Below are 24,868 nucleotides of genomic sequence, written 5' to 3'. Positions count from 1 at the left end.
AAGCAATCATTGCCACAGTTTGTGAGTGTTGATCACAATATATCTGACACAATGATTCAATGATGCTTATAACTTATATCTGATTTCACAATTTTGGTATCAATAGAATCGCGTTGAAAAGCACTTTATAATGATATAGGTTTCATTGAGCTCAATCCAATTTGAACAACGCCGGGCACATTTTCAATAGTGTGTAACGATGCTCAGGATCTGTGGGGCTAATTAAATTGTTTCAGGTGACAGGCAAGTAAAGAAATCTAGCTGGGGTATGAACTCTAACATTACTAGCAGTCTATTATTCATTTATTGTTTCTATGGTATATAGGTACTTTTGTAGCAACTATCCCTTTGGTAAGAAACCAATCTTTTAATTAACAACACAAATGATTCAACAAAGCTGAGATACCGAATGTCAAAATGCTTCAAATCCATAAAGACTTGAATCTTGAAGTATTCTTTGCCTTCAGGCTATATATGATCTGAGAGATGGCGATTGAAGAGCCCCTTTATTTGATCAGTGAAACAGTTGCCAATTAATGCCCAGGTCAAGATGAGTAAGTGGCGATAGGTTAACCATACTTTGGGCAAGGAACCTTGCAATACGACTTGACAGGCACTTGATTGAAACTTGCAGTCACAGGGCAAAAGGAGAAGAGAGCACTTCAGGCAAATTTAAAGAAGAAGCCTGCAAGATGTACTCGTGATCTGGAAATTATCCCAAATACTGAGTAAGATTGATGATGTTTAGGCCCTATGCTCCATAAGAAATAAAGAAGAATATAAATAAGTTATTAACAACAAGAGATGAAGTGAGTAGAAAAGTGCCAGAAGACAATAGAGAATAAAAATTTTCGCGGCGGTGGTGGGGTTTGAACTTGCGACCTTATTGGTACGACAACTCCGCCTGGCAGGTGAGAGCGTGGCTCTACCGTGTGAGCTATCCACAAACACTAAAATATTCGTATCAAACTCAGGTCATTTCTAGAACTCTCTCTCACCCACTTCTGGAGATCGCGGGCTCGCTCGCCAACCAACCATCTCGAAGTTACTTGACCAGCAGTTAATCTTAATAGCCAATATTCTCAACACAAACATATAACATAGAAACGATTGAGACATTGAGTATGCTCCGGTATATGGGGTGAATTTTTAATTCAGAAAAGTGAGTGGAGCAGGCACTTATGTTGGTAACAACAAGAGATGAAGTGAGTAGAAAAGTGCCAGAAGACAATAGAGAATAAAAATTTTCGCGGCAGTGGTGGGGTTTGAACCTGCGACCTTATTGGTACGACAACTCAGCCTGGCAGGTGAGAGCGTGGCTCTACCGTGTGAGCTATCCACGAACACTAAAATATTCGTATCAAACTCAGGTCATTTCTAGAACTCTCTCTCACCCACTTCTGGAGATCGCGGGCTCGCTCGCCAACCAACCATTGCGAAGTTACTTGACCAGCAGCTAAGCTTAATAGCCAATATTCTCAACACAAACATATAACATAGAAACGATTGAGACATTGAGTATGCTCTGGTATATGTCTTCTGGCACTTTTCTACTCACTTCATCTCTTGTTGTTACCAACATAAGTGCCTGCTCCACTCACTTTTCTGAATTAAAAATTCACCCCATATACCGGAGCATACTCAATGTCTCAATCGTTTCTATGTTATATGTTTGTGTTGAGAATATTGGCTATTAAGCTTAACTGCTGGTCAAGTAACTTCGCGATGGTTGGTTGGCGAGCGAGCCCGCGATCTCCAGAATTGGGTGAGAGAGAGTTCTAGAAATGACCTGAGTTTGATACGAATATTTTAGTGTTCGTGGATAGCTCACACGGTAGAGCCACGCTCTCACCTGCCAGGCGGAGTTGTCGTACCAATAAGGTCGCAGGTTCAAACCCCACCACCGCCGCGAAAATTTTTATTCTCTATTGTCTTCTGGCACTTTTCTACTCACTTCATCTCTTGTTGTTACCAACATAAGTGCCTGCTCCACTCACTTTTCTGAATTAAAAATAAGTTATTAAGTGAAAATTTTCCCATTTGACAATATGCACAATAATTTCAACATAAAATTCCCTGTATTAATCCGAAAGGTAAATTTGTCTTTTAATCACCGTCAACCACAGTGGCGTCATAAAATTAGCAATTGAGGCTTAGCGTCTTGCACGCAAACAAAACTAGATGGGGACATTGGGCTTAAATTTTTTACCTTGGAGGATGAGTGCTAAACTTTATCCACTCAACTATCCTGCCCTCTTTGTTGCACAATGATATTTGAAATGAGACGAGAAGACAATGATAGTGATGAACTCTAATGAGAGGTCTATCATGATTGTGTCTTTCAAATTTTGAAGGATTGCAATGCTCAAAGTTCATTATTTTGTTATTGTAATATCAGAATTACTTTCGCAGAAATGGTCATTGACTGTTAGTAATGTTCAGTACACTAAATCTCAAAAAAAAAAAAGGAAATCTATGCAGAAGTTTTGTTTAAGTTTAACTTTAGCTACTTGTGCGGCTATGTGGTCTAGTGGTATGACACTCGCTTTCGGATTCGAAGGTCCTGAGTTTGAGCCTCGCTCAGCGCATAGTTGAGTCCTTGGAAAAGGCTCTTTACTCACATTCTCTCACCGTACTCAGGTGTAAAATGAGTACCTAGCTGTTAACAGCGTTGTCTCTGTCGGAAAAAAATTGTATTAACAGGTGTCATGTCTCGTTCTACATGTTAAATGTTGCTGTTTGTTAGGGACCCCTTGTAAAGCGCTTTGAGCGCATTAAGTGGATATTGCGCTAATTAAAGATAAGTTTTTTTTGTTTTTGTTTTTTAGCTACAAGGTTTTATGGCCAAAAGCTTAATTGTGAGGGGTGCAAGTCCCAAGGATGGATTAGAGGGAAGAGGATTGCCACCTCATTCATTTATATTTTTGTCATGAACATAAAAGTTCCTTGATTCTTTTTTTTTTTTAAAACAATTTTCAGCCACATCCCAAAACATCAGATGTGCTTCCAGCTTAATAGACCTTCCAGAAACACATGAATTGCTTCGTAAAACCTGTAGGGATTTTGCTGACAATGAACTCATCCCTATAGCTGGAAAACTTGACAAGGAACACAAGTTTCCTAAAGAGCAGGTGTGTGAATTGATTGATATATATAAACTCTTAACTAAGAGCATCATATTCCTAGTTGAAATTTTATATTCTAAGGCCAATAGTGAAATGAAATGACAGTATATATATATATAGAATATAAAATTTGAAACTAGGAAAATTACGCTCTTAGATTAGACATTTGAACCACAAACCACCAACAATATATCATTGGATGCTGCAGATTTGTTAATGAATTGTCTTTTCATCAATGGCTTTAATTTGAGAGATGTCAACCCCCTTGTTCTGCTATGTGGTCTCGTTGTATGACACTCGCTTTTGGATAGGAAGGTACTGGGTTTGAGCCTCGCTCACCGCATAGTTGAGTTTTTGGAAAAGGCTCTTTACTCACATTCTCTCACCATATTCAGGTGTAAAATGAGTACTTGGCCGTCAACAGCATTGTCTCTGTCGGAAAAAAATTATAACATCGCCTAACATATCATATCTCTTTCTACATGTTACGTGATGCTGTTTCTCAGGGATGCTTTGTATAACGCTTCGAGCATGTTTAGTGGATATTGCAATATATAAAAGCTCAAGTTTTTTGTTTTTTACACATGGATGTTTTTGTTTTTTTAAATTAAAAATTTTTTTTTTATTTAAACATTTTTTAAGACTTCATTTTAAATATTAATAGAGCTGGAAAAGGAAATTCAATCATGAAACTATTTTTAAAGTCAAAGGAAATAAAATGTAAGAAGAATTATGTTTTACATTAAGTTTCATTGATTCATTATTTAGAAGTTAATGTTGAAGGAAACAACTCTGATCTTTATTTTACCTGAAAGACAAATTGTATGCTCGTTGGAGTATGATAGCAATGTTGATCTTAGTGAGAAATAGGGTTGCGATATTTCCATATATCTGGCATTGAACCATCTTCCTCATTTGGGGCCATGACGATTTTGCCTCTATAACTTTTCTGTCTTTGGGTTATTTCCACTCTTTTGATTATCATCATCATCATCATCATCATCATCATCATCATCATCATCATCATCATCATTATTATTATTATTATTATTATTATTATTATTATTATTATTATTATTATTATTATTATTATTATTATATTATTATTATTATTATTATTATTGTTGTTGTTGTTGTTGTTATTATTATTTTGTGTGTGTGTGGGTATCCAAACACATTTTTTCAAGGGATTCATTTGAGAGCCTGAGATAATATTTGAGGAATCCTTCCAATGATCTTGAATATAATAATAATGATAATATAATAAAATAATATTTTTTTTCATATAATTAAGCAGGTAGAGATTTTCGTACATACATACATACAGACATACATACATACATACATACATACATACATACATACATACATACATACATACACTCACTCATGCTGACATATGCACACACATGCACACACACGCACACACACACACACACATACCACATATGATTTATTCTTGTCTTTAAAATTAAAAAAAAGATTATGCCCTTCCGTCACAACATCATAAGATATTGTCGCCTAGGCATTCCATGAAGGAATATAGATAACTCATCAAACAAGATGTCTGATGTCAACCGGAATCACCCGTGTTGTCCAATGAGCAATTTGGGGGTTAATGATCTTGTCCAAGAAAAAAACGAGAGTGCTTCAAGCGGGGCTCAACCTGAGACCTTCCGGGTCACAGTACAATGCCTTAACCACTCGGCCACTTCTTGTCTTTAAATATTCAAAATATGAAATTATGTGGTCACGAAATATCACTTTTATGATCTAATCTAAATAGATGTATATTTTTTTTAATGAGATAATGCTTAATTCAATTGCAACTTTATTATCTGTTAAATGTTAGCACATTTGTCATAGGTGACATATCAATTTCAAGTTTGTTCATATTTTATTCCTAAATGGGCTATCATATTCTATCAAATTAACATCAGTATTGTGTGCAACAAAACTTTATTGAGGTTCCTAGACCATTATCATTAATAATAATGTGTTAATTGATGCAAACTAATTTAGATTGGGTTTGGCTGTTTTATAATTGGTAGTAGTATGCAGTAAGCTTTTTGAATTCATTAATTCCATTTTGGGCTTCTATCGGTGGAGTGACCACTTTAAAAAAAAAAAAAAAAATAAACAACATAAACATGCCCAACAGAAAGCCCATGGCCAGAAATGGAGGAAAAAACATTTTTAAACATTGTTTACAATATATGTTTCCATGGTCATGGTCGCCATCTTGGATTTTTGCTTACAAATTAGCATATTTTCCAGTTCTAAAATCTCGGCTATTAATAACTTTACAACATTCATTTCTTTTTAATACAAAAATATAACCCTCCTACAAATAGCTGACAACTTAAATTTAGCAATTAATGCAAATTTTAAAAGATCTTTTCAAAAATATATAAAACTTTTTACACAAAAAAATTAATTTTTCAATAATGAAAACATTTTAATAAACTCTAAATGGTCAGCTATTTAGAATAACCTATACAGAGCATCTGTACAAAAAATGAATTATGTGCTTTTTCTAATTGCTGAGATTTTAGAAGGAAAAAATACAAAATTGCGTAAAATGCAAGTTTTGAGAAAATGTCGTTTTAAAGTTCTCTAACCATTGTCAAAGGCATCATGTCTTATTCTATTTATACGTGTCGTTGTTGGTCAGGGACCCGTTGTAAAGCGCTTTGAGCACATTTAGAAGATATTGCAACATATAAAAGCTCAAGTTATATGGCAAAGCTAAACTTTATAGAATGACGGTTGATAGGGTCCAAAACATGGCAAAATGTGTCAATTTTTCTTGGAGACAGGGTGCACTAAAAATTTTTTTTTTCATTTTCATGGGTTAGATTATGTCTTCTAACATAAATATATATGCTTGAAGCCTGGGTTTGAAAAATGTAGAATTTGGCTGAAAATTATCAAAATTCCACTGATAGAACCCCTTAAAATTGTTTACTGACGCTTTTAAATGAAATGCTCAATTGCCATCACTTAGGTTGTTTTGTGTTTTTTTGGATTGTGTTTTGTTTTGTTTTGGTGTTCTGTTTATGTATTTGACAAACGTTTATTTACCTTAATTATAATTTAAATTCAAAAGAGAGCAGTGCACAACTTCACATTGCCCATTAAGATAAGAAATTGTGACATATACTTCTGATATTTCTGGATTTCTTCTTAATATATGTCTAAAGAGGCAGCATCTTTGATCTATAATATGCAATGAGAGTGGTCTTTCTTTCATTGTTTTGTAAAGGGATTCGTTTGAAATCTAATGTATGTTGAGGACTCGCTTCAGTTGTTTGCGGTGGAATGCATCAAGCTTTTCTTCGTCTGACTTGGTAAGAGCCCATGTGGGCAGGTGTATAGCAGGATTGGTTTTACAAGATATTTGTCTCTTTTCAATTTTGTTGTTTGTTTAATCTTATCTCCCCTGATCCATGCATTCATTAATTTGTTCAGTGTGGCATTCGAAAGATGTTTCCTTCTCTCAATGTCGTCATTATCACCAATCAATGTGCCCATTTTCTTTGTGCTCTTCCATTCTTCTTCATTCAATGACAATGTTGTATTTTCTGTTTTGTTGGTGTTTACAAACAGGTCATATTTCAGGAGGATTTCTTTTACAATGTCTATTTTGATATGGCTTTGTCTAATTAAATCTAATTCGTCTGCGTAAATTATTTCTGCTGGTAATAACGTTCCTAAAGTAGTCTCTGGTTGTGGGAGAGAGTTTCTTAGTTCTCTTAAGGCATTCTCAAAATACACTGTAAACAGTACTGGACTTAGACAGTCTCCTTGTGGTGTTCTAACATTACTTATGAACTGTCTTTGTACAGTTAATGCACAGATTCTTGCTGGATGGGGTTTTCGATCTCCCATAGTGGGCAGGGAGGTACTTGCCGTGTCTTCTATCCCCCAATATCTGTTTTCCAATTGCTTTCTGTCTTGAGAATGAGATTACTTAGTTTTGTCCTGACCCTAGCCAGAGTCCTTGGCTGGGAGGGAAACTGTCGAATGTATAGTTATAGTTTTGGGAGATGATATTTTTTTCCTTGTAAATCATCTCACGGTTATGTACTGTTATTTCTTTTTTTTTTTTCTAACATATGATTTGTAAACATCTGAGTGTCTTCCTTTTAGTGGGATCTTGTGCTTGTGTCTGGATGAGACTTTTAGGTGATCTCAAACTAAGCACACTGATAGTGTGCTCTTGGAATCTACATCTTTTATGTATTCGAGCCATTCCCCTTTGTCTTACTTTTTCCTCAAGTCCCTTTAATTGTACATCAAGAATGTTTTCCTATCCAATTTTCTTCCTTTTTACTGGCGCTGATATGACCTAAATGTATTTCAAGCGGCGTAAAAGCCTTAAAATAAAAAAAAATGGATTCTTGGACTGATTCTTGTGTCACTCAGTAAAAATTGTATGAGTCCTTATCGTCTTCTGTTACAATTCTTTTTAAAACATCAAGGAGCACTGTTCGGTCGATTGTATCAAAGTCTGCTGACATTTCTATACCCATGATACTGATATTTACATTTTATTTCAAAACGTTTACGGCCAGCCATTTGGGGTTCCATACTACATCACCTGTGCTGCTGTCTTGTCTAAATCAGCTTTGACTTTGTGAAAGATAGTTTTCTACCGCTGGTTGTATGCAGTTTAGGACTAGGGTGGAAATTGTTTTTCTTATTGTGTTAAGTAATATGATGGGTCTTAAATTTTGTGGTGGTCCTTTTGGTTTTCCACGCTTTGGTAGTTATAAGAACACCTGTGTTGTTGTCAATGGTCTGGTACTTTTCAAATACATCATTACATTTTGTTAGTTATGGTGATGTCAAGGATGGGGTGCCATATTTCAACCACTCTGCTACTATTTCATTAGCTCCAGGTGCTTTGTTGTTGTTCAGCTATTTTATATATTCTTACTTCAGTACACAGATTGGGTTGTCTAATGGTTATTAGCTTCTCATTGGTTGCGTCTTGTCTTTGCCCAACCCAAGTTGTTTGGTGTCAAAAGCTCTGTTAGCAATGAACGTTTGCGTTGTTCACAAAAGCCTATAAAGCTCTCGCCATTGTCAATCCTTTTTGATAGGGATTGGATTTTACAATATATATTGTTAAAAATAGCATCCATAAAGTGTATCTTGATAAAAAACAAACAAACAATAAATAAATAAATAAATAAATAAATGAATGGATAAATAAATTGATTAATAGCATAAGGATAGCTTTATAGTGTCAAGTCAGTATTAACAACCTATTTTAACTTATTTTCATGCGCCATTCACTGCACACTATTCATATGGGAACAATGCCTGTACAGTCACCATAATATAGGTTGATAAACGCAGTGTTAGATATATTAATGAATAAACACTCTGCTATTATTTCATCCTTGTTGATTGGAACTATGTGCGTGAGTGTATGTATGTGTGTGTGTGTTTGTGTGAGAGAGAGAGAGAGAGAGAGAGAGAGAGAGAGAGAGAGAGAGAGAGAGAGAGAGAGAGAGAGAGAGAGAGAGAGAGAGAGAGAGAGGGAAATTGTTCATTGGTGTGTTTATGTGCGTGCGTGTGGGTGTGTGTGTATGTGTGTGTACATGCACTCATGTTATTATGGCATTTGAGAGTATGATTAGGACTCAAAATATATTTAGAGTATATAGTAATAGTATTAATATGTGTGGCTAAGTTGCATATGGGAGAAACAAAATTGAAGTAACTCGGCTCCTTATATTTGTTTATGGCCGGCCGCTTTTTATGAATGGTTCTCACTGAATTCTAGCGGTCAGACTTTGGCCGTTCGGGATTGCATGTGGTTTTGTGTATTGGTGCGTTGTGTCCTGCTGGTGGGTGGTTTGAGCATTTTGGACAAGCTCACAGCATTGATAGTTATTCCTCACATACAGAGAAGATAGATAAGAAGGAAGAAAGAAAGAGAGAGAGAGAGAGAAAGAGAGAGAGAGAAAGAGAGAGAGAGAGAGAGAGAGAGAGAGAGAGAGAGAGAGAGAGGAAGGGGAGGACCACAAGCTTTCCCTCTCATCTTGTGACAGGAAAATAATATAATATGGAGTATGATGAGGATGGTGATGGTGTTATAGGGAATGGTGAAAGTGAAGGATTGTAACGGAAATATTAGGAAGGTTGTTGTGATGAAGATGATGTTGTTGTTGATGCCGATGATGGTGACGATGACTACGATGTTACTTGTGTGCATATGTGTGAGTGTGTCTATGTCAATATATTGTATATTGTTATAATTGTGTAATCAAATGGCAAATTGCCACTTTTTTTAGGACAATAAAGATATATTATTATTATTATTATTATTATTATTATTATTATTATTATTATTATTATTATTATTATTATTATTTATTATTATTATTATTATTAGTAATCTTATCTTCTATTGTTGTCTTTTAATTATTAATCTCTCAACTAGGTGAAACAGATGGGAGAACTTGGTTTGATGTGCGTGGATGTTCCTGAATCGGATGGAGGAACAGGCCTGGACTATTTGGCTTATGCTATAGGCATGGAGGAGATCAGTAGAGGTTGTGCTTCCACTGGCTGTATCATGAGTGTCAACAATGTAAGTAAACAGTTAAAAGTCGTAGAAAACTGGAGTGGCTGCCTGGAATCTATAAAATAACTACAAATCTGCTAGAAGTTATAGACAGTAGAAGCATAGAACACAAATGCTCAGAAGGGCATAAAAACATAAGTAACAAGGAATAATTGGTTTCCAAACCCTTCTTCAACCAATTTTCTATTCTTTTAAAAGAAACGGGATTGGGAATCAACATTATTCTACACAACCAATGTTAAATTTTTATCATCGAGCACAGAGTTTACTGGTAGATATAAAAAATTATAAAACTATTTTTCACAGATTCATATATGAGTAACTTGCAAACCTTTTTTAATTTGAGGATAATTCTATTGTCCTGTGATTCAAATGTAGGACTTAGAAAATCTGCTGGAGTGTAATGCTCGGGCCTTAATATTTGACCTTGACTATTTCAAGTACCTTTGAGTGTCACAAGCACTGTAACCATTGACTTATTATATTTGCTGCAGGTTGTAACCCATAACATTGGACAAACTTAGCCTATAATATTTTACATTTCTGGTTATTTATTTTTTTTTTTTTTAATTATTTTTTTTCTAATTCCCCATAGTTCGTTTGTTTAATTATTGTTAAAATTTAAGCACTTTGATTCTGGTGTCTTGGAGTTATAGCGCTTTATAAGTTTTCAGCATTATTATTTCTTATTATAAATTTGTTGCAAGCTTGTGTTTTTTTGTACACTGGTGTAGGGAATACAAACTTCGGTATTGCCTAGCCAGAGCATTTTGATCAGTCGTTCTGCAATTTGTCTTTTACCAATGAAGTAGCTTTTAACTGCAAAAACATGTATAAAATCTATTCATTTAGCTTAGGTGCCATAATTTCAGGTTTATAAAACATTTCCTCAATGATCTTAATAATTTAGGTAACGAATCAATATGGGTGAACTCATTTAATTTGATCGATCTCATCGCCAGAATATTTTGTCCAAACAAAAAAAAAAACAACAGATGGATTTGGTCATGGGATAACTCATTGTATTTTATCTGTCCAATCGGAATAATCAGTTTTTGTCAATAGACTTTTATTCGTGTTATCTGCTAAGCATTTTTGACATTGTATTTGATTTGACAATTTGATATAAGTGTATTGCATCTATACATCAATGGTTCTTTTTAGATTTGATAGATTGATAGTGTATTAATACAAGATTACATTAGAGTTCTGATGACCCACTGACTATCTATCTATCACTCACTTAACCATTGTGTTCAGTTCATTCTAGTTTCAGAAATTCATTTTAAATTTTAGGCTTACTTTTCCCCACTTTTCTTACACTCAAGTAATGTCAAAATTAATAGTTTGATCCATAGAAACGCTGCCATGGCCAGAGTCAGTTGCGCGCACCTACAGACTTTATTTTTTACGATCGATTTTGATTGTTGATGGTTCAAAAGATTGGCCTTGATCTATGATAGTTTCCACAATAAAGTAGAATTATAATTATAATAGATGAGTGCCCATTTGTAACAGTCTTTAGTTCCCTGCAAAAGATGCAGGTTCTCCACCAGTAAAATATAAAAAGGCAATATAGTGGAATTCGCATTAAGTCAAGACTCTTTTTAAGTCAACACCTCTTGTTTGTCCCATTTTTTCTGTTGTTTATCTAAGTGGGTTCCATTGGTAATGGATAATGTCAACTTTACTTACAGTCAGCCCATCTCTGGTCCGGCAGTGTTGACTTTATCAGGATTCCACATGTGCTGTTGGCTAGGGACCCTTTGTAAAGCGCTTTGAGCTCATTTAGTGGATATTGAGCTATATAAAAGCTCAAAATGTTTTTTTATTGTGTTATCATGATTTTAGATGGGCTTTACACTGTTATATTCATCCTTCTTTCTGGGGCTTTTAAAAATGCATTGATCAACTTCTAAGAACCCTTTTCACTCAAACATTTCTTATCAGCATCAGTCGATAGATTGGGTTATTCATATCCATGATGAGCTGCTGAATGTAAACTGCTTTTTTGAGGAAGACATTGTGGGCATGATCAGTAACAGGGTTGATAACAATGAATGCAAACTCATTTTCTTCTGTTTTTTTAATGTGGAAATTGCCTTCCATATTATTTTCCCCTACTCTTTTCCAGTGGGACATGTGCTATTTAGACAGATGTTAACATTTTAATTTATATTATTAACACGTGTACTCTTACTTTATTTTCTTTCATATCCTAGTCTTTATATCTAGGCCCCATATTGAAAAATGCCACTCCTGCCCAAAAGGAGAAATTTATGTCTCCTTTTCTAAATGGGGACAGAGTTGGTTGCTTCGCCCTTAGTGAACCAGGTGTGTATAATTTGATGTTTAACTAGGAAGAATGGAAAATTTACTTTACTTTTTTAATGTTTATTTTGATTGTCATGATGACGATTGAATCTCATATTCCTTTCATCTCTTTTTTTTTTTGGGGTGGGTTTAAAAAAAAACAAATTTTTGTGTCTTCTATCCCCTCCTCTCTCTCCTCTCCTCTCTCTCTCTCTCTCTCTCTCTCTCTCTCTCTCCTCTCTCTCTCTCTCTCTCTCTCTCTCTTCTTCTCTCTTTCTTTCTCTCTCTCTTCTTTCTTCTCTCATTTCTCTCTCCTCCATTCTCTCTCCCCCTTTTCTCCCTATTCCTTTCTTCGCCTTTTCTGCATCACACCAACCCTCTCCATTCATGTACAATTTTTCCACATTTCACAAAATGTGATTTTTTGTAACCTTACATTTTTGTGTTTTGTTGTTTGTCTCCTTCCGAAAGCCAAGGCCGAAACGTTTGTTTTGTGTTGTTCTCTTATATATGAGTCATATTTACTCTCTATTTTTCTCTCTGTCTTCTATCCCCCTTTGTCTGTTATCCCTTTTCCAAATTGCTTTAGTCTTTGTCTTGGAATGAGATTAGCAATACCCAGGTAAATTGGGGTATACTACTTACATCCATGCTCTGATTTTCCGGAATTATATGTTGCATGTGTGTTTAAAACTATGTTTCGAATATATTGTGTCTACATACTCATTGTGTTTTCTGGTCATGAGAAAATAAAGAATAACGTTTATTAATTTTTCTTTTCTTTTTATTTTCAACCTTCCTTTGTATTAGATACCATTATAGTGATACCAGCATTGGAACATTTTTCCTTCATTTATTGATTGATTAAAATGACCCCCTTGCCAAAAAGTTTTAAATCCAATACTTCTTTTAAGTGTCATTTTAAATAATTTTTTTGACAAGTTTGAGGTCTTCTAAATTGGTTGATAGATGAAGCAAAAGTATTAAAATGTTTTTGATTGATTAATGAAGTAAAAGTTTGTAAATATATTTTTAGAGGTGTGTTTAATATATTATTAATATTTTTAGAAGTAATTTTTACCTACTGAGTCATTCATTGTCAAACTAAGCATTCCTCATTTTCTCATTCACCTTGAAGGTAATGGAAGTGATGCTGGTGCTGCATCAACCACTGCTCGCTTACATAATGGAAGTTGGATCTTAAATGGAACAAAGGCATGGATCACAAACGGTTATGAAGCGGAGGCTGCTGTGGTGAGGATGCTCAATTTATTTCATGAGTGTATTCCTCTTAGTGGGAAATTGTGCTGGTTTATGGGTGAAACTTATAGGTAATCTCAAACTGAATACACTGATAGTGTGCTCTTGAAATCTACGTCTGTTTCCTATTTGAACCATTTCGTTTTTGTCTTACTTTTTCCTCAAGTTCTTTCATGTTTTTACTTTCCAATTTTCTTCTTTTTTACTGGTGCTGATATGACCTAATGTCTTGCAAGCGCTGTAAAACCCATAAAAACAAAATCAAAACAATTGAGACTTGTGACTGGCACCTCATGGTATGAAGCAAAAAATATTCTTCTGTGTCATGCTTATACGTTTATAATTTTAACTTCTCAACTCAAATAAAACCCACATTCTCAATTCTAGGTGACAGCAATCCATGGATTGGGGACAATTAAAAACCACAAATAATTAGGTGTCTGTGGGATCTGGTTCCTTAGTTTATCCTTTCTTTAATTTTGCAGCTATGTGGTCAAGTGGTGTGACTCTTGCCTTTGGATCTGAAAGTCCAGGGTTGGGATCCTGCTCGTGAGTGGCGCATAGTTGAGTCCTTGGAAAAGGCTCTTTACTTACTCAGTTGTAAAATGAGTTCCTGGCCGTTATCAGCGTTATATCTATTGGAATATAATTGTAATATTGCTTAACAGGTGTCTTGTCATGCCCTACATGTTAAGTGTTGCTGTTGACTATGAACCCCTTGAAAAGCACTTCTGAGCATCTTTAGTGGATATTCCACAATATAAAAATGATCAAGTCTTTCTTTACAAGAGAAGTACGAGAGGTGATAGTTTATTGCTACCAATAATACCAAGAAAAGAGAAAGACAAATAAGGAAGCTGGCCCCTACCCAGGTCACAATTCAATTACATGTCTATTCGGCTATCTCATCCTTTTCCTCAGCCCCTTTTGGCCCACTTCCCAAATACTCCAATTAACCTGTAGTCATCAGTAGAATTTTCTTATATCATTGGGAGTGCAAGTTTGTGATCTCTCTCTATAGTTCCAAGTGATAAAGATGAAATGTTACTTGGTTTAATCGTCTCTTTCAGGTCTTTGCCACAACAGATAAGAGTAAAAAGCATAAGGTTTGTCTGAATTTTATTTATTCATTTATTTCTTTTTTTTTTTTTACTTCATAGATAAATCATGCATCAACTTTTCACAGTATTTTGCCTATTTTTTTGTTCAAAGAAATATTCAATTCAATTCAGTTCAATTTTAAAAGAGTGATTCATAAATGTCCATAAATTATACTTTTTTATTTTATTTTAATTTGAATACACAGTGTAGTTAGAAATCTCGAACAAGTTGGGACTGGGCCTTTTTGTTCGAATAGTTTTCCGTTGAGTAACAAAGAATATGAAGAAGAATGTGAAGGAGGTGAACACGACTGGTTTTGTTAAGGTCTCATTATAATGAGGTGTAGTGTTTAGTCGATCTAGTCTCATTCAGCAGTGGAAAAGGGTTCCAATTTGATGGCTATAGCAAAGAAGAAAAAGCCAGCACGTCGCATTGTTGATAACACACTCAGTACATGAGATCTTTTCCTATGAATTCAGTGCCTAATCACTATCACTCCTCTTTCATCTCCACCACGCCTCTCCTTTCACCCCATCCCCAATTATCTGTTTGTTTTTGATATAACAGTAACAGAATTCATAGGAATAGATTTCATGTACTTAGTGTGTTATCAACAATGCGACATGCTGGCTTTTTCTTCTGTGCTAGGGCACCACTGCCTTATTAGTCTTCCACTGGCACTGGGTCACAATGGAGTTGTATAGAGTGGGGCGATGTGTGCGTAAGACATTGGTCAAACATGCTTTGCATCTCCCCCCTCCACACAGTCACACTCACAGATACGCGCGCACACACATTCACTCCAGACAAATACACATTTGTTACATTCACGAAGTCACTAAACGCCACACTGAGAGCGATAATAGCTTTCATTTCCATTCTTTACAATCATAAGGCAAAAGAATTTTATGAAAAAAGAGGGATTTGAGACAGGTTTGAGATTTGTGTGTTCGAGATTGCTGTGCTGCACTATATCTTTATATGTAAATTTGTTTGGGGTGTAATCTATGGCTGGTTTAATTTGTGTAATTTCATCATCAATTATTATTTTAAGCGAATAATACCAGTTTTCCTATTCAGATGACTTAGCACTTTTATGTAATATATTTTGTCTCTTGATATGTTTATTATGATATAGAATTCCAGTTACATAAATTTCTACCTAAACAGCCATCTGAGATACAAACAGTCTTTCACAACATGGATAGTATGGCATTTTTTGGGGGGTAGTTTTCATGCTTTTCCATTCTGGAATTTTAACATATCATTCTGTTTCGTCGTGTTCTTACCTTAGGTGTTAATGTAAACATGAGAAATATGTTACTAATCTACCTATGTGTATGAATGTCTTGATAATGAAGATACTGCAGACTAACGCAATATCAATGAATATGATCATGTATACAGTTGACACAAACAATGCAAGATTTTATGAATGTAACTTATTTACATACTTCTGAATCATTATGGCACTAAAGATTTTAAAATACTTCCTTCAATTACTATTACAGGGTATTAGCGCATTCCTGGTTCCTAAACCGACAGATGGCTTGTCCTTAGGTAAAAAAGAGGACAAGCTTGGGATCAATGCAACATCAACGTGTTATCTCATCTTTGAAGACTGTCCCATACCAGAGGAGAACTTATTGGGAAAGCCAGGCATGGGGTTCAAGATTGCTATGGTTGGTTTGTTAGAAATGTTTATACCATTTGCAGCAAGTAATGCTTTAAAATGAATATAACAGCTTCAATAAAAGAACAAAATACCAAACGCGTAACTTTTCAGGTTCAAAACCCTTCTTCGGTCAACAACAAAAATAATAAATACATAAATATGGTACATCACTTAAAAACGAGATAGACGGCCACAACATCCTTTCTAGTAGCTTAGTATCACCATTTCCAGAAAGATTTTAAGGGCTTTTCAGAGAAACTACCTTCGTATATGAAATAATAATTTACTTATATTTAGCTTTATGTTCATTATTGTTTCGTTATTTTTTTTTGTTTACATTTTGAAAATAGAGTCTATCCAGTTGTGGTAGGGTAGCAGGAATGGGATAGTTTCAAGGGAAAAGAAATATGTATTAGACTAACATCATGATTTAAATCGATTACTTTAAATCCATTACAAAAGAAATGAAATTGTTTGAAATAAAAAACAACACAACAACAAAGACAAGAAAGAAAAAAAGCCCAAAACTATGAGCATCTTTGAACTTCAGCTGATGCTATTTTGTTTTTCTTCTCTGAAATCAGAAATGTATGAATTGGCAATAAAGCTTTTGCTCATATTGTTTGTTGTCATTTTGTTTCAAAACTCTCTGTACATTTTGCTGTTTCTGAGGTGACAATTCCTTTTAATGGCATCAAGTGGTACATGACTTGTGGTGATGGTGATAAATTATTTGGAACTGGAAAGCAAACATTTTTCAAATTTTTGCGGTTTTGAAGATGGATTTTTTAAAGGAAAATTTCATTTTTTGAATTAAAAGATACTTTTAAAAATGAATGTAGTATTAGAGTATTATGATTTTCACGTCGGGATATGTTTTTTAGTTGGGTTTTCAACATTTTTTTGGGGGGTACAGTTTACTGATTCCAGCTTAAATCAAAATTTTCTAACAACTCTTGATTACAACAATTCGGCTTCTTGTTATGATAATTGCATCAAATAAAGTGCAAAATATTCACTACAATTTGTAGTTTCTTAAAATATACAATCTCAAATTGAAAGAAGTCATTCTGACTGATTTTTGAAGCTGAAATGAGACATCTATTTCCTTTTGAATTTTCTGTATTATTTTTTTATAGTGCCCTGTATTTTTTTTAATTTTACGTGTAAGTATCTCTTGTAATTGCTCATTTCAGGAAACTTTAGATGCTGGGAGAATTGGAATTGCTGCTCAAGGACTTGGAATTGCACAGGTATATATGTATATATAATAATAATACGTTGGTGGTTAGTGGGACTTAATCTCTTGTATAAATTTTGATTTAACTATAATAATGTGAATCATTTTGAACTCAACTGTTACTGTGCTTTCCCTTGTAAAAAAAAAAATTAAGTATATTATCATTCATGTGAAAGGGAACATAACAATTTTGCTGAAAGTACAAATTGTGTAAGTGTTTATGTTAAATATTTGCTTGCTATATCAATCATAACCATTAGAAATGTATGTAATGACTGATGGTCTGCTAACAGATGACTTGATGAAAAGTGATATGAAAAAAACCCCAAAACTTTAGCTTTTATAGATTGCAATATCCACTAAACATGCTCAAAGCGTTTGACAAAGGGTCCCTGACCAACAACAACATGTAACAAGTAGAATGAGACGTGATGCATGCTAGGCGATGTTACAATGACAATAAGCAATTGAAAGATGTCATTTGAATACCCTCTGTAGGTTTGGGAACTTTTGTGTTTTATTGCTTTTATTATTTTCATCTCATTTCCGCATATATTCTTTACCTGTTTCAGGCTGCTTTAGATTGTGCTTTGGATTATTCCACCAAGCGACAATCATTTGGAATTCCCATAGGGAAAATGCAGACTGTTCAGGTAATAATAATTTTTGGTTATACCTGTTTTTTAAAATATAATTTTTATTTATTCTATTATTATAGTGCATAATATAAATTATGCCTTTGCCTTTGAAGTTTTGTTGTTGTTTGTTGCTTTAGGTCTCTTCCAACACAATTGAGGTTATATGAGAGACCGCTGAAACAAAGAAACAAGCAATCTAACAAAAATAGTACAAATGTAAATCAAAATCATAACCTAAAGATATCATAAGCTAAATTATAAATAACCAAGAACAAACAGGCAGAAGATTTACAGAAAAAAAAATATCCCCTGTCAAAAATACAATCACAAACCAAAGAAGCAGGATAGGCTAGTAAAGAGAAGAAGAAACGACATCACTATCGGATCGTACACCCATGCGAACATCATAGGTATATGATTCAAGGGTGATGCTCCCATCCAACCACCCGCTTTCCTTTGAAGGTTGAATAGTCTACGGTCAGAATTATAAAGTAAATAAAAGCATTGAATATGTTATTTCATATCCCATAAAATAAATAGATTAATTAATATATAAACTCCATAAGGAGATTGGGTTTACAAATTTATATTACAATAATGTATAAAATCATAATATGATATATTTATATACTGAATTTCATAAAGCAATATAGCAAATGAAAGTAAAATAACAAGTAAAATGCATCTATGCTATTGATATCAATACAAAAAATATGTGATATGCATATAATATAACATGATCTTATTATATGTATAAAAATAGCGAGGAAAGGTAAATTAAATACAAATAAATTTTGTGTAAATAAATAATTTTTTCATAATGAAGGACATTATAGTAGATTTAAAAAAGAAAATGACTGGTATTGAAAGACAACAGATCACCATTTAGCATTTAAAAGCCGTAAGTGAGAAGACTCATCATTTATCTTTGTGATGTTATGAAGACATGAACAAGGATTCAAAAAGTTAATGAAATTTTTTGACTTTAGACACCATTCTAATAATTCTGTTAATGTAGTGCTTGTCACTCGCCCCGAGATGTTGCCTTATATTTATCAGACAGATAAGCGATTGACATTCTTATGAAACAAAGTGCACACTATTCAGTCAGTTTTCAAATTTGCTAGTTTGATTGAAGATACATTAGTTAATTGATTGTGCACTTCATTATGTATTTGTGACCAGTCCATTTGAGACAATTGTAATCTTCAACAGGTTCGTTGATGATAATTTCTTTTGTGTTCCCTACATTTAATATGAAACAATTTCTGTCACACTACAGGTCGAAAAAATCAATTTCACGTTTGTAATCCAAAATGTTGTTTATTATAAGGCCTTGTAGTGACGTGGCGAAACATGGTCTTTTTATAGATCACCAAAGAGCATTATCACTGGCAAATGGTCAGAAATCCAGGTTTTAGGGAAGGCGAGATACTTAAAAAAAAAAAAAAAAAAATTGGAATGATCTTCATTTTTTGGTAGCTTGTTTTGGGTTTCAGTAAAATTGTGTCATTGTGGTATTACAACTGCAGCTTTACTATAATTAATGTCCCGTTTTTCTTGTTAATGAAGACAAGAGAATGAGACATTGCAATTTTCTTGATTTAGTTTCATTACTTCTCTAGTTTTGCATTTAACATTTTGATCATGGATTTTAATTTTGTTATATTTACATGCACTGTTACACAACCACACACACACACACATACACACACACACCTTTATCTTCCTTTATTTCTGTCATTCATTATTATTGTTTTATTTGAATAGCCCTTACTTGTGACTCTTTTAGAATCCTATTTATTCCAATGATGTAGTTACCATTTATTGTCATTATCATTCCCTTACAAAGATGAAACTAGCAGATATGGAGACCAGACTGGAGAGTGCTCGTTTGCTGACATGGAAGGCTGCAATGTTGAAAGATGCAGGCAGGAATTTCACGAAGGTTCGAAAGAAAAATTATTTCTGTAATTTAATGACGGACACCAAGATTTGTTTTTGAAATTGATGTTAAAAGTCAGTTTAACTCTTATTATGCCTTCATTTCCACTATATTTTATATCAAGCATGAAAAAATGTTAAAAGATAATATTAGTAAAGTTTTAAATATCAAATGTTGTTGATCTACATCTGGAGATTACACAGAGGAGCTGAGATTCATTAAAATTTCAAATTCAGTGAGTAACATTTTCTTGTTGAAGGATTTATTAAAATTGCGCAATTGTAACCTGTTATTGTAATGTTTTATTCATTTTAAAGAAATTTTTTGAAAAATATTAAAATGATTTTATTATAATAAAAACATTATGAGAATACTTTGATTATCTTTATTTTCAGGAAGCAGCAATGGCTAAGCTGGCAGCTTCAGAGACAGCAACATTCAATGCACACAATGTAAGTTTTTATGTAAATATAAAAACATCTTTTGTCTGTTAACTAGCTTCCTGGTATAAATTTTATTTAAACTAAAAGTAATATCAAAAGTGCTTGTTTATGTCATCATAATTAATTTTTGAAAATCAGGAAAGCGTTATGTTGTCGAAGATGTCCAATCATTGCAATGAAAAAAAAATTTTTTTGATGAGTCAGCATCATTTATCATCATCAGCAGTGATGGTTCGTGGACATCACGAAAATCTGAAACACGTCAATACTGAAATCAAGGAAATATCAAACAAATCCCTCTAATTTCATATAGTGGTGGCATTACAAAATCTCAAACTCTTTCAAAGGCCAACACGGAAATCTCCAACAACTGGGCATTCACTTGCACATCAGAAGATAAAATTCTTATGCCTTTTATTTTTATTGAACGAAAACAAAAGATGTGATTGCTCTTCCTGTGGTGTTAAGTTTTACCACTACCCATGCATATGTGTATGTGTGTGTTTGTGTAGGGGTGCTCGAAGCATGTTTGACCAGCACATTGCCCTCTAACAAGTACCACTTGGAGGGCAGAGATGGCCTCAGACTGTTACCGTTTCGTAAAATTTAACAAGTGAGCAGGGGTGGGGAAGATTGGGTGAGAGGAGAGACACGAGGGAGTAAATGAGGAGTGATAGTGATTAGCTATGAGATTCGTAGGTAATTACGTCGTGTGCTGAGTGTCTAATCAACAATTAGACATGTTAGCTTTGTCATCTCATGGTTATTGAATGAAACAACATGTACCAAACCAACAGTTAATAGCTGCATCCCAGTGCCAAACTCACCTCACTTTTGACGCAGTTCAAGATAAAGAGGGAGAGGGGGGGGGGGGCGGGGATAAGGGGAATAAATAAATAGGCCCAGTCTCAGCTAGTTCGAGATTTCTGTGCTGCACTGTAATTTGGTTTTCATTTGTTTTTCATTACTTTTTTTTCTTTTTGTTTGTTTAAAATTGGACTATGCATGGTTAATCTGCTATGGTTAACTTAAATAATGAATTAGATATTCCGTCATTTTGTGGCTTTAAAATAACATTAAGTTGTTTATGTGTTGGTTTTGGTTCCCTTTAAAAAAATATTTGGTCTCTCCACCTCCATCCGCCCTTCCATCAAGGTGCTTCAGTTAATTTTAATCCACTTTTAATTGTTTGTATTTTGTTGTCTTTTTTTTTTTGTGTGTGTTTAAAAAAAAAGACAAATCTTTAATTCGATCAAACTACAACTACTGTTTTCAGGCCATCCAAATTCTTGGAGGAATGGGATATGTAACAGACATGCCTGCTGAAAGACATTACAGAGATGCAAGAATCACAGAAATCTATGAAGGCACCAGTGATATCCAACGTATTGTTATAGCTTCAAATATGCTCAAAGCTCATGGCGGTTAGGAAAGAAAGGTTAAAAATTGGAGATGTAAATTTTGACCATCTAAATGTCCTACCATTCTTTGCGTAGTGGCCAAGACATATTAACGATATTCTTACGTTTTGCAGCTGGTTGAATTTCTTGGGTTATTTCTAACACTCAGATACTTTATTTATTCTTTTGAAATTTTAGTATAAATTCATAAATTTCTGGGCGTCGCTTGTTAATAATTGGTTCATACGAATAAAAAGCCGAAAAATTTTTAAAAATTATTTAATGTGATAATGCAATGCTCTTCAGAGTGATTAGTTACAGAGTGCTAACCCATCATCAGGAGCTAATGGCTTATGGACTTACAAATTTCTATGGAAAAGAGTGACTGATAAAAATATGAGATGGAATGGAGATAGACGTGAGTTCTGATGTGGCTGGCCTTTTTTTTCTTCCCCATTGTTCTTCATGTGCAGTGAAGAGATTTTGAGAAAATTGTGGCAAGATGATCAGAGGACCCATTGATCTTCTTGCATTTATTTATTTATACTTGTTTTTGTTGGAAGTATGATTTTGCCGTGTAGTTCTCTTCAAATTTAACTGTTCAGTCAAAAAGAATGTTTATTATATTCATATTAATATTACTAAAGAGGATAATCATTCATCTTTGATAGTTATATAATATTAAGGGAAATAAATATAAAATCAGTCTAGGTAATTACTCCTGGTATGGGGGAGCATCCTTAGTATTTCTGAGTGGGGTTCCTGACCTCCCATAGTGGGTTGGGAGGCACTTACTGTGTTTTCTATTCCCCCTCTGTCTGTTTTCCAATATGCTTTCTGTCTTTGTCTTGGAATAAGATTATTTGGTTATGTCCTGGTCCCGGCCGGATACCCTGGCTGGGGGGGAAACAGTCAAATGTATAGTTAGGGTTTTGGGAGATTATATTTTTTGTCTTGTAAATCATCTCTCTGTTATGCACTGTATTATGTTTAGTTTACATATATATGATTTGTAAACATTTGAGTGTATACCTCTTAGTTGGGACCTATGCTCGTGTCTGGTTGAGACTTTTAGGTGATCTCAAACAGGGGTACTTTAATAGTGGGCTCTTGGAATCTACATCTGTTTCCTATTTGAACCAATTCCCATCTTACCTTTTCTTGGGCGGTTCAATTGTAATTCTAGAATATTTTACTATCCCATTTTCTTCCTTTTTACTGGCACTGATATGACCTTAATGTGTTGCAAGCGCCGTAAACCCATAAAAACAAAAATAAAACAAAACAACCTTAGGATTTTAATTGGCGATTTATTTTCCTTTCAGGAAAGACCTGGTCTGGTTCATAATTCGGATTAAAAGAAAAATATCAAAAATTCAAGTACATCATATTTAATTAAAAAGAAAAAATGAAACATTTGTTACAATGAATGACATTCATAATCAGTCGGATGGTGAAAAGGTTTGAACTGAGATATTTAGTTAGAAGGTCAATTTTTTTAATCAAAAATGAGGTCTTGTCATAAATGATTAAATCAATCCTTTTTGTACATCTTCGGGCAATTTCAAAGCATAATTTCACTTCTAAATATTTTTTACAGCTAGTCAAGTTGGAAAAAGTATGAAATTTGAGAAAAGTTGCTGGAAACCTTTCCCATATATCTGACCATAACTTCATGAAAAATCACCTGATTTACTTCAGATAAAGATTAAAATGCTCCGGGGAGAATATTCTTTCAGCATAAGCAAAAAGAATGCAAATCAAAATATTCACCTTCCGACTGATTATGTCACTCACTGACACATTTTATAATGTGGCTTCAGTATTTTAGAAAATAATCTGAAACTTGTTACAAAGAAACTTTCCTTTTAAATCATAAACCACTTAAGTGTTTTGTATGCTGTACTACTGATGATCTTTTTCCTACTTGTGTCAAATGGTTGCAGTTGAAAAGAGTGATATCATAACAGGGTGCTCTACTAGGAAACATGTCGTGATGTCACACCTTCCTCTCTTCCAGTTCAAAATTCCTTGGAAGTGTGTAACCAGTCCTCTGGACAATGCATAAACAACATAAGGTAGCTTAACTCTTTTAGTAGCAGGATGTATTGGGAGATTCTTTTGATTACGGGTCATAAAAGAGCTAGGGTGTTTGATCTTTCTTGACGACCAGCATTTACTTAGGCTAGAAAATAAGATGCCATCACTCTGAAACCAGAAGATCAGTTGCACAATGTGTGGGTTTCAGTATTTCCGGTATTTTATTCCCTATTAAAGATATATTCTTTTCCTCATAATCAGAAATTGTGTATAGAAATATAAAGCAGGCTTGCCAACCAGTACAATTTTATGTTTTAGTAAGCCGTTAGTCCAAAACACACAAATATGTAACCATTTCCAAGAAGATGAAAGTTAGCAAAACTTGATACCAGCCATTGGACTTGTTGAATTCTATTACATTTTGGCACTTTAGAGCCATCAGGCCCATGGAATCGGAGTTTATCCCAGTTTCTATAGCATGAAAGAGACAATAGCAATTGCTTGCTACTCCATAGATAGGACGCTAGTCTATCGCAAAGTACTTTCTGCCAGATCTAACAGACCCAGCTATCCAATCATTGCTGGGTGGATAGGGGGGAGGGGTAAAAAAAACCAAACTGATCTGAACTGCACCTGGGGTCGATCTTGGTTTCTTTTCTGGTGAAGCGAGTGACCTACCAACTGAGCTGTCGGGACCCCCTATTTTGACAATTTAAATATGTAATAATATGCTCTGTTCCATGGTAAAATATGAGAACATGAAGTCACAACAATGTTTTGGTCGACAAGTCTGTATAAAGAGAATTTGGTGGCAAGTCTGTACAAAGAGAAATTGTAATGGGACTGGGAAACTTTTGATTATCCTCTACTTTACAAACTATCATAACTGTGATACTTTCCTCATAAATCCTGTCAATGTATGTTGATAATGATCTACCTTCTAGACTGTTGCATAAGCAGATCTTACATATTCACTGAAGTATTTCGTGGGATTATTGTTGCTTTAATTTTCTTTGTTTTTTGTTTGTTTTTGCCACAAGTGACTTAAACTTAAAAATAACCATTTCTCTTGAAGTTCTTGTCACCC

At 34.2% G+C, this 24,868-nt stretch overlaps 1 protein-coding gene across 1 annotated transcript in view; it reads left to right on the top strand.

Moving 5' to 3' along the window:
* The window catches only part of LOC144968771 (short-chain specific acyl-CoA dehydrogenase, mitochondrial-like), a 23,937-nt gene extending 830 nt beyond the window's left edge, over positions 1-23,107 (top strand). Inside the window, exons 2-12 of the mRNA XM_078907428.1 lie at positions 2,980-3,131; positions 9,583-9,732; positions 11,949-12,060; positions 13,178-13,293; positions 14,370-14,405; positions 15,912-16,082; positions 17,272-17,328; positions 17,888-17,968; positions 19,806-19,901; positions 20,294-20,350; positions 21,618-23,107. Coding sequence (XP_078763554.1) covers positions 2,980-3,131; positions 9,583-9,732; positions 11,949-12,060; positions 13,178-13,293; positions 14,370-14,405; positions 15,912-16,082; positions 17,272-17,328; positions 17,888-17,968; positions 19,806-19,901; positions 20,294-20,350; positions 21,618-21,770 — 1,181 coding nt within the window. The 3' untranslated portion in view covers positions 21,771-23,107. The remainder of the gene's footprint in view (positions 1-2,979; positions 3,132-9,582; positions 9,733-11,948; positions 12,061-13,177; positions 13,294-14,369; positions 14,406-15,911; positions 16,083-17,271; positions 17,329-17,887; positions 17,969-19,805; positions 19,902-20,293; positions 20,351-21,617) is intronic.
* Positions 23,108-24,868: the final 1,761 nt, after the last annotated feature.

This window comes from Berghia stephanieae, chromosome 3, assembly GCF_034508935.2.
Source record: "Berghia stephanieae isolate SIO BIC M18660-M18661 chromosome 3, UCSD_Bste_1.3, whole genome shotgun sequence".
NCBI classification, from domain to species: domain Eukaryota; kingdom Metazoa; phylum Mollusca; class Gastropoda; order Nudibranchia; family Aeolidiidae; genus Berghia; species Berghia stephanieae.
The sequence above is the reverse complement of the archived record's forward strand: the minus strand, read 5'-3'. Positions and strand labels throughout refer to the sequence as shown.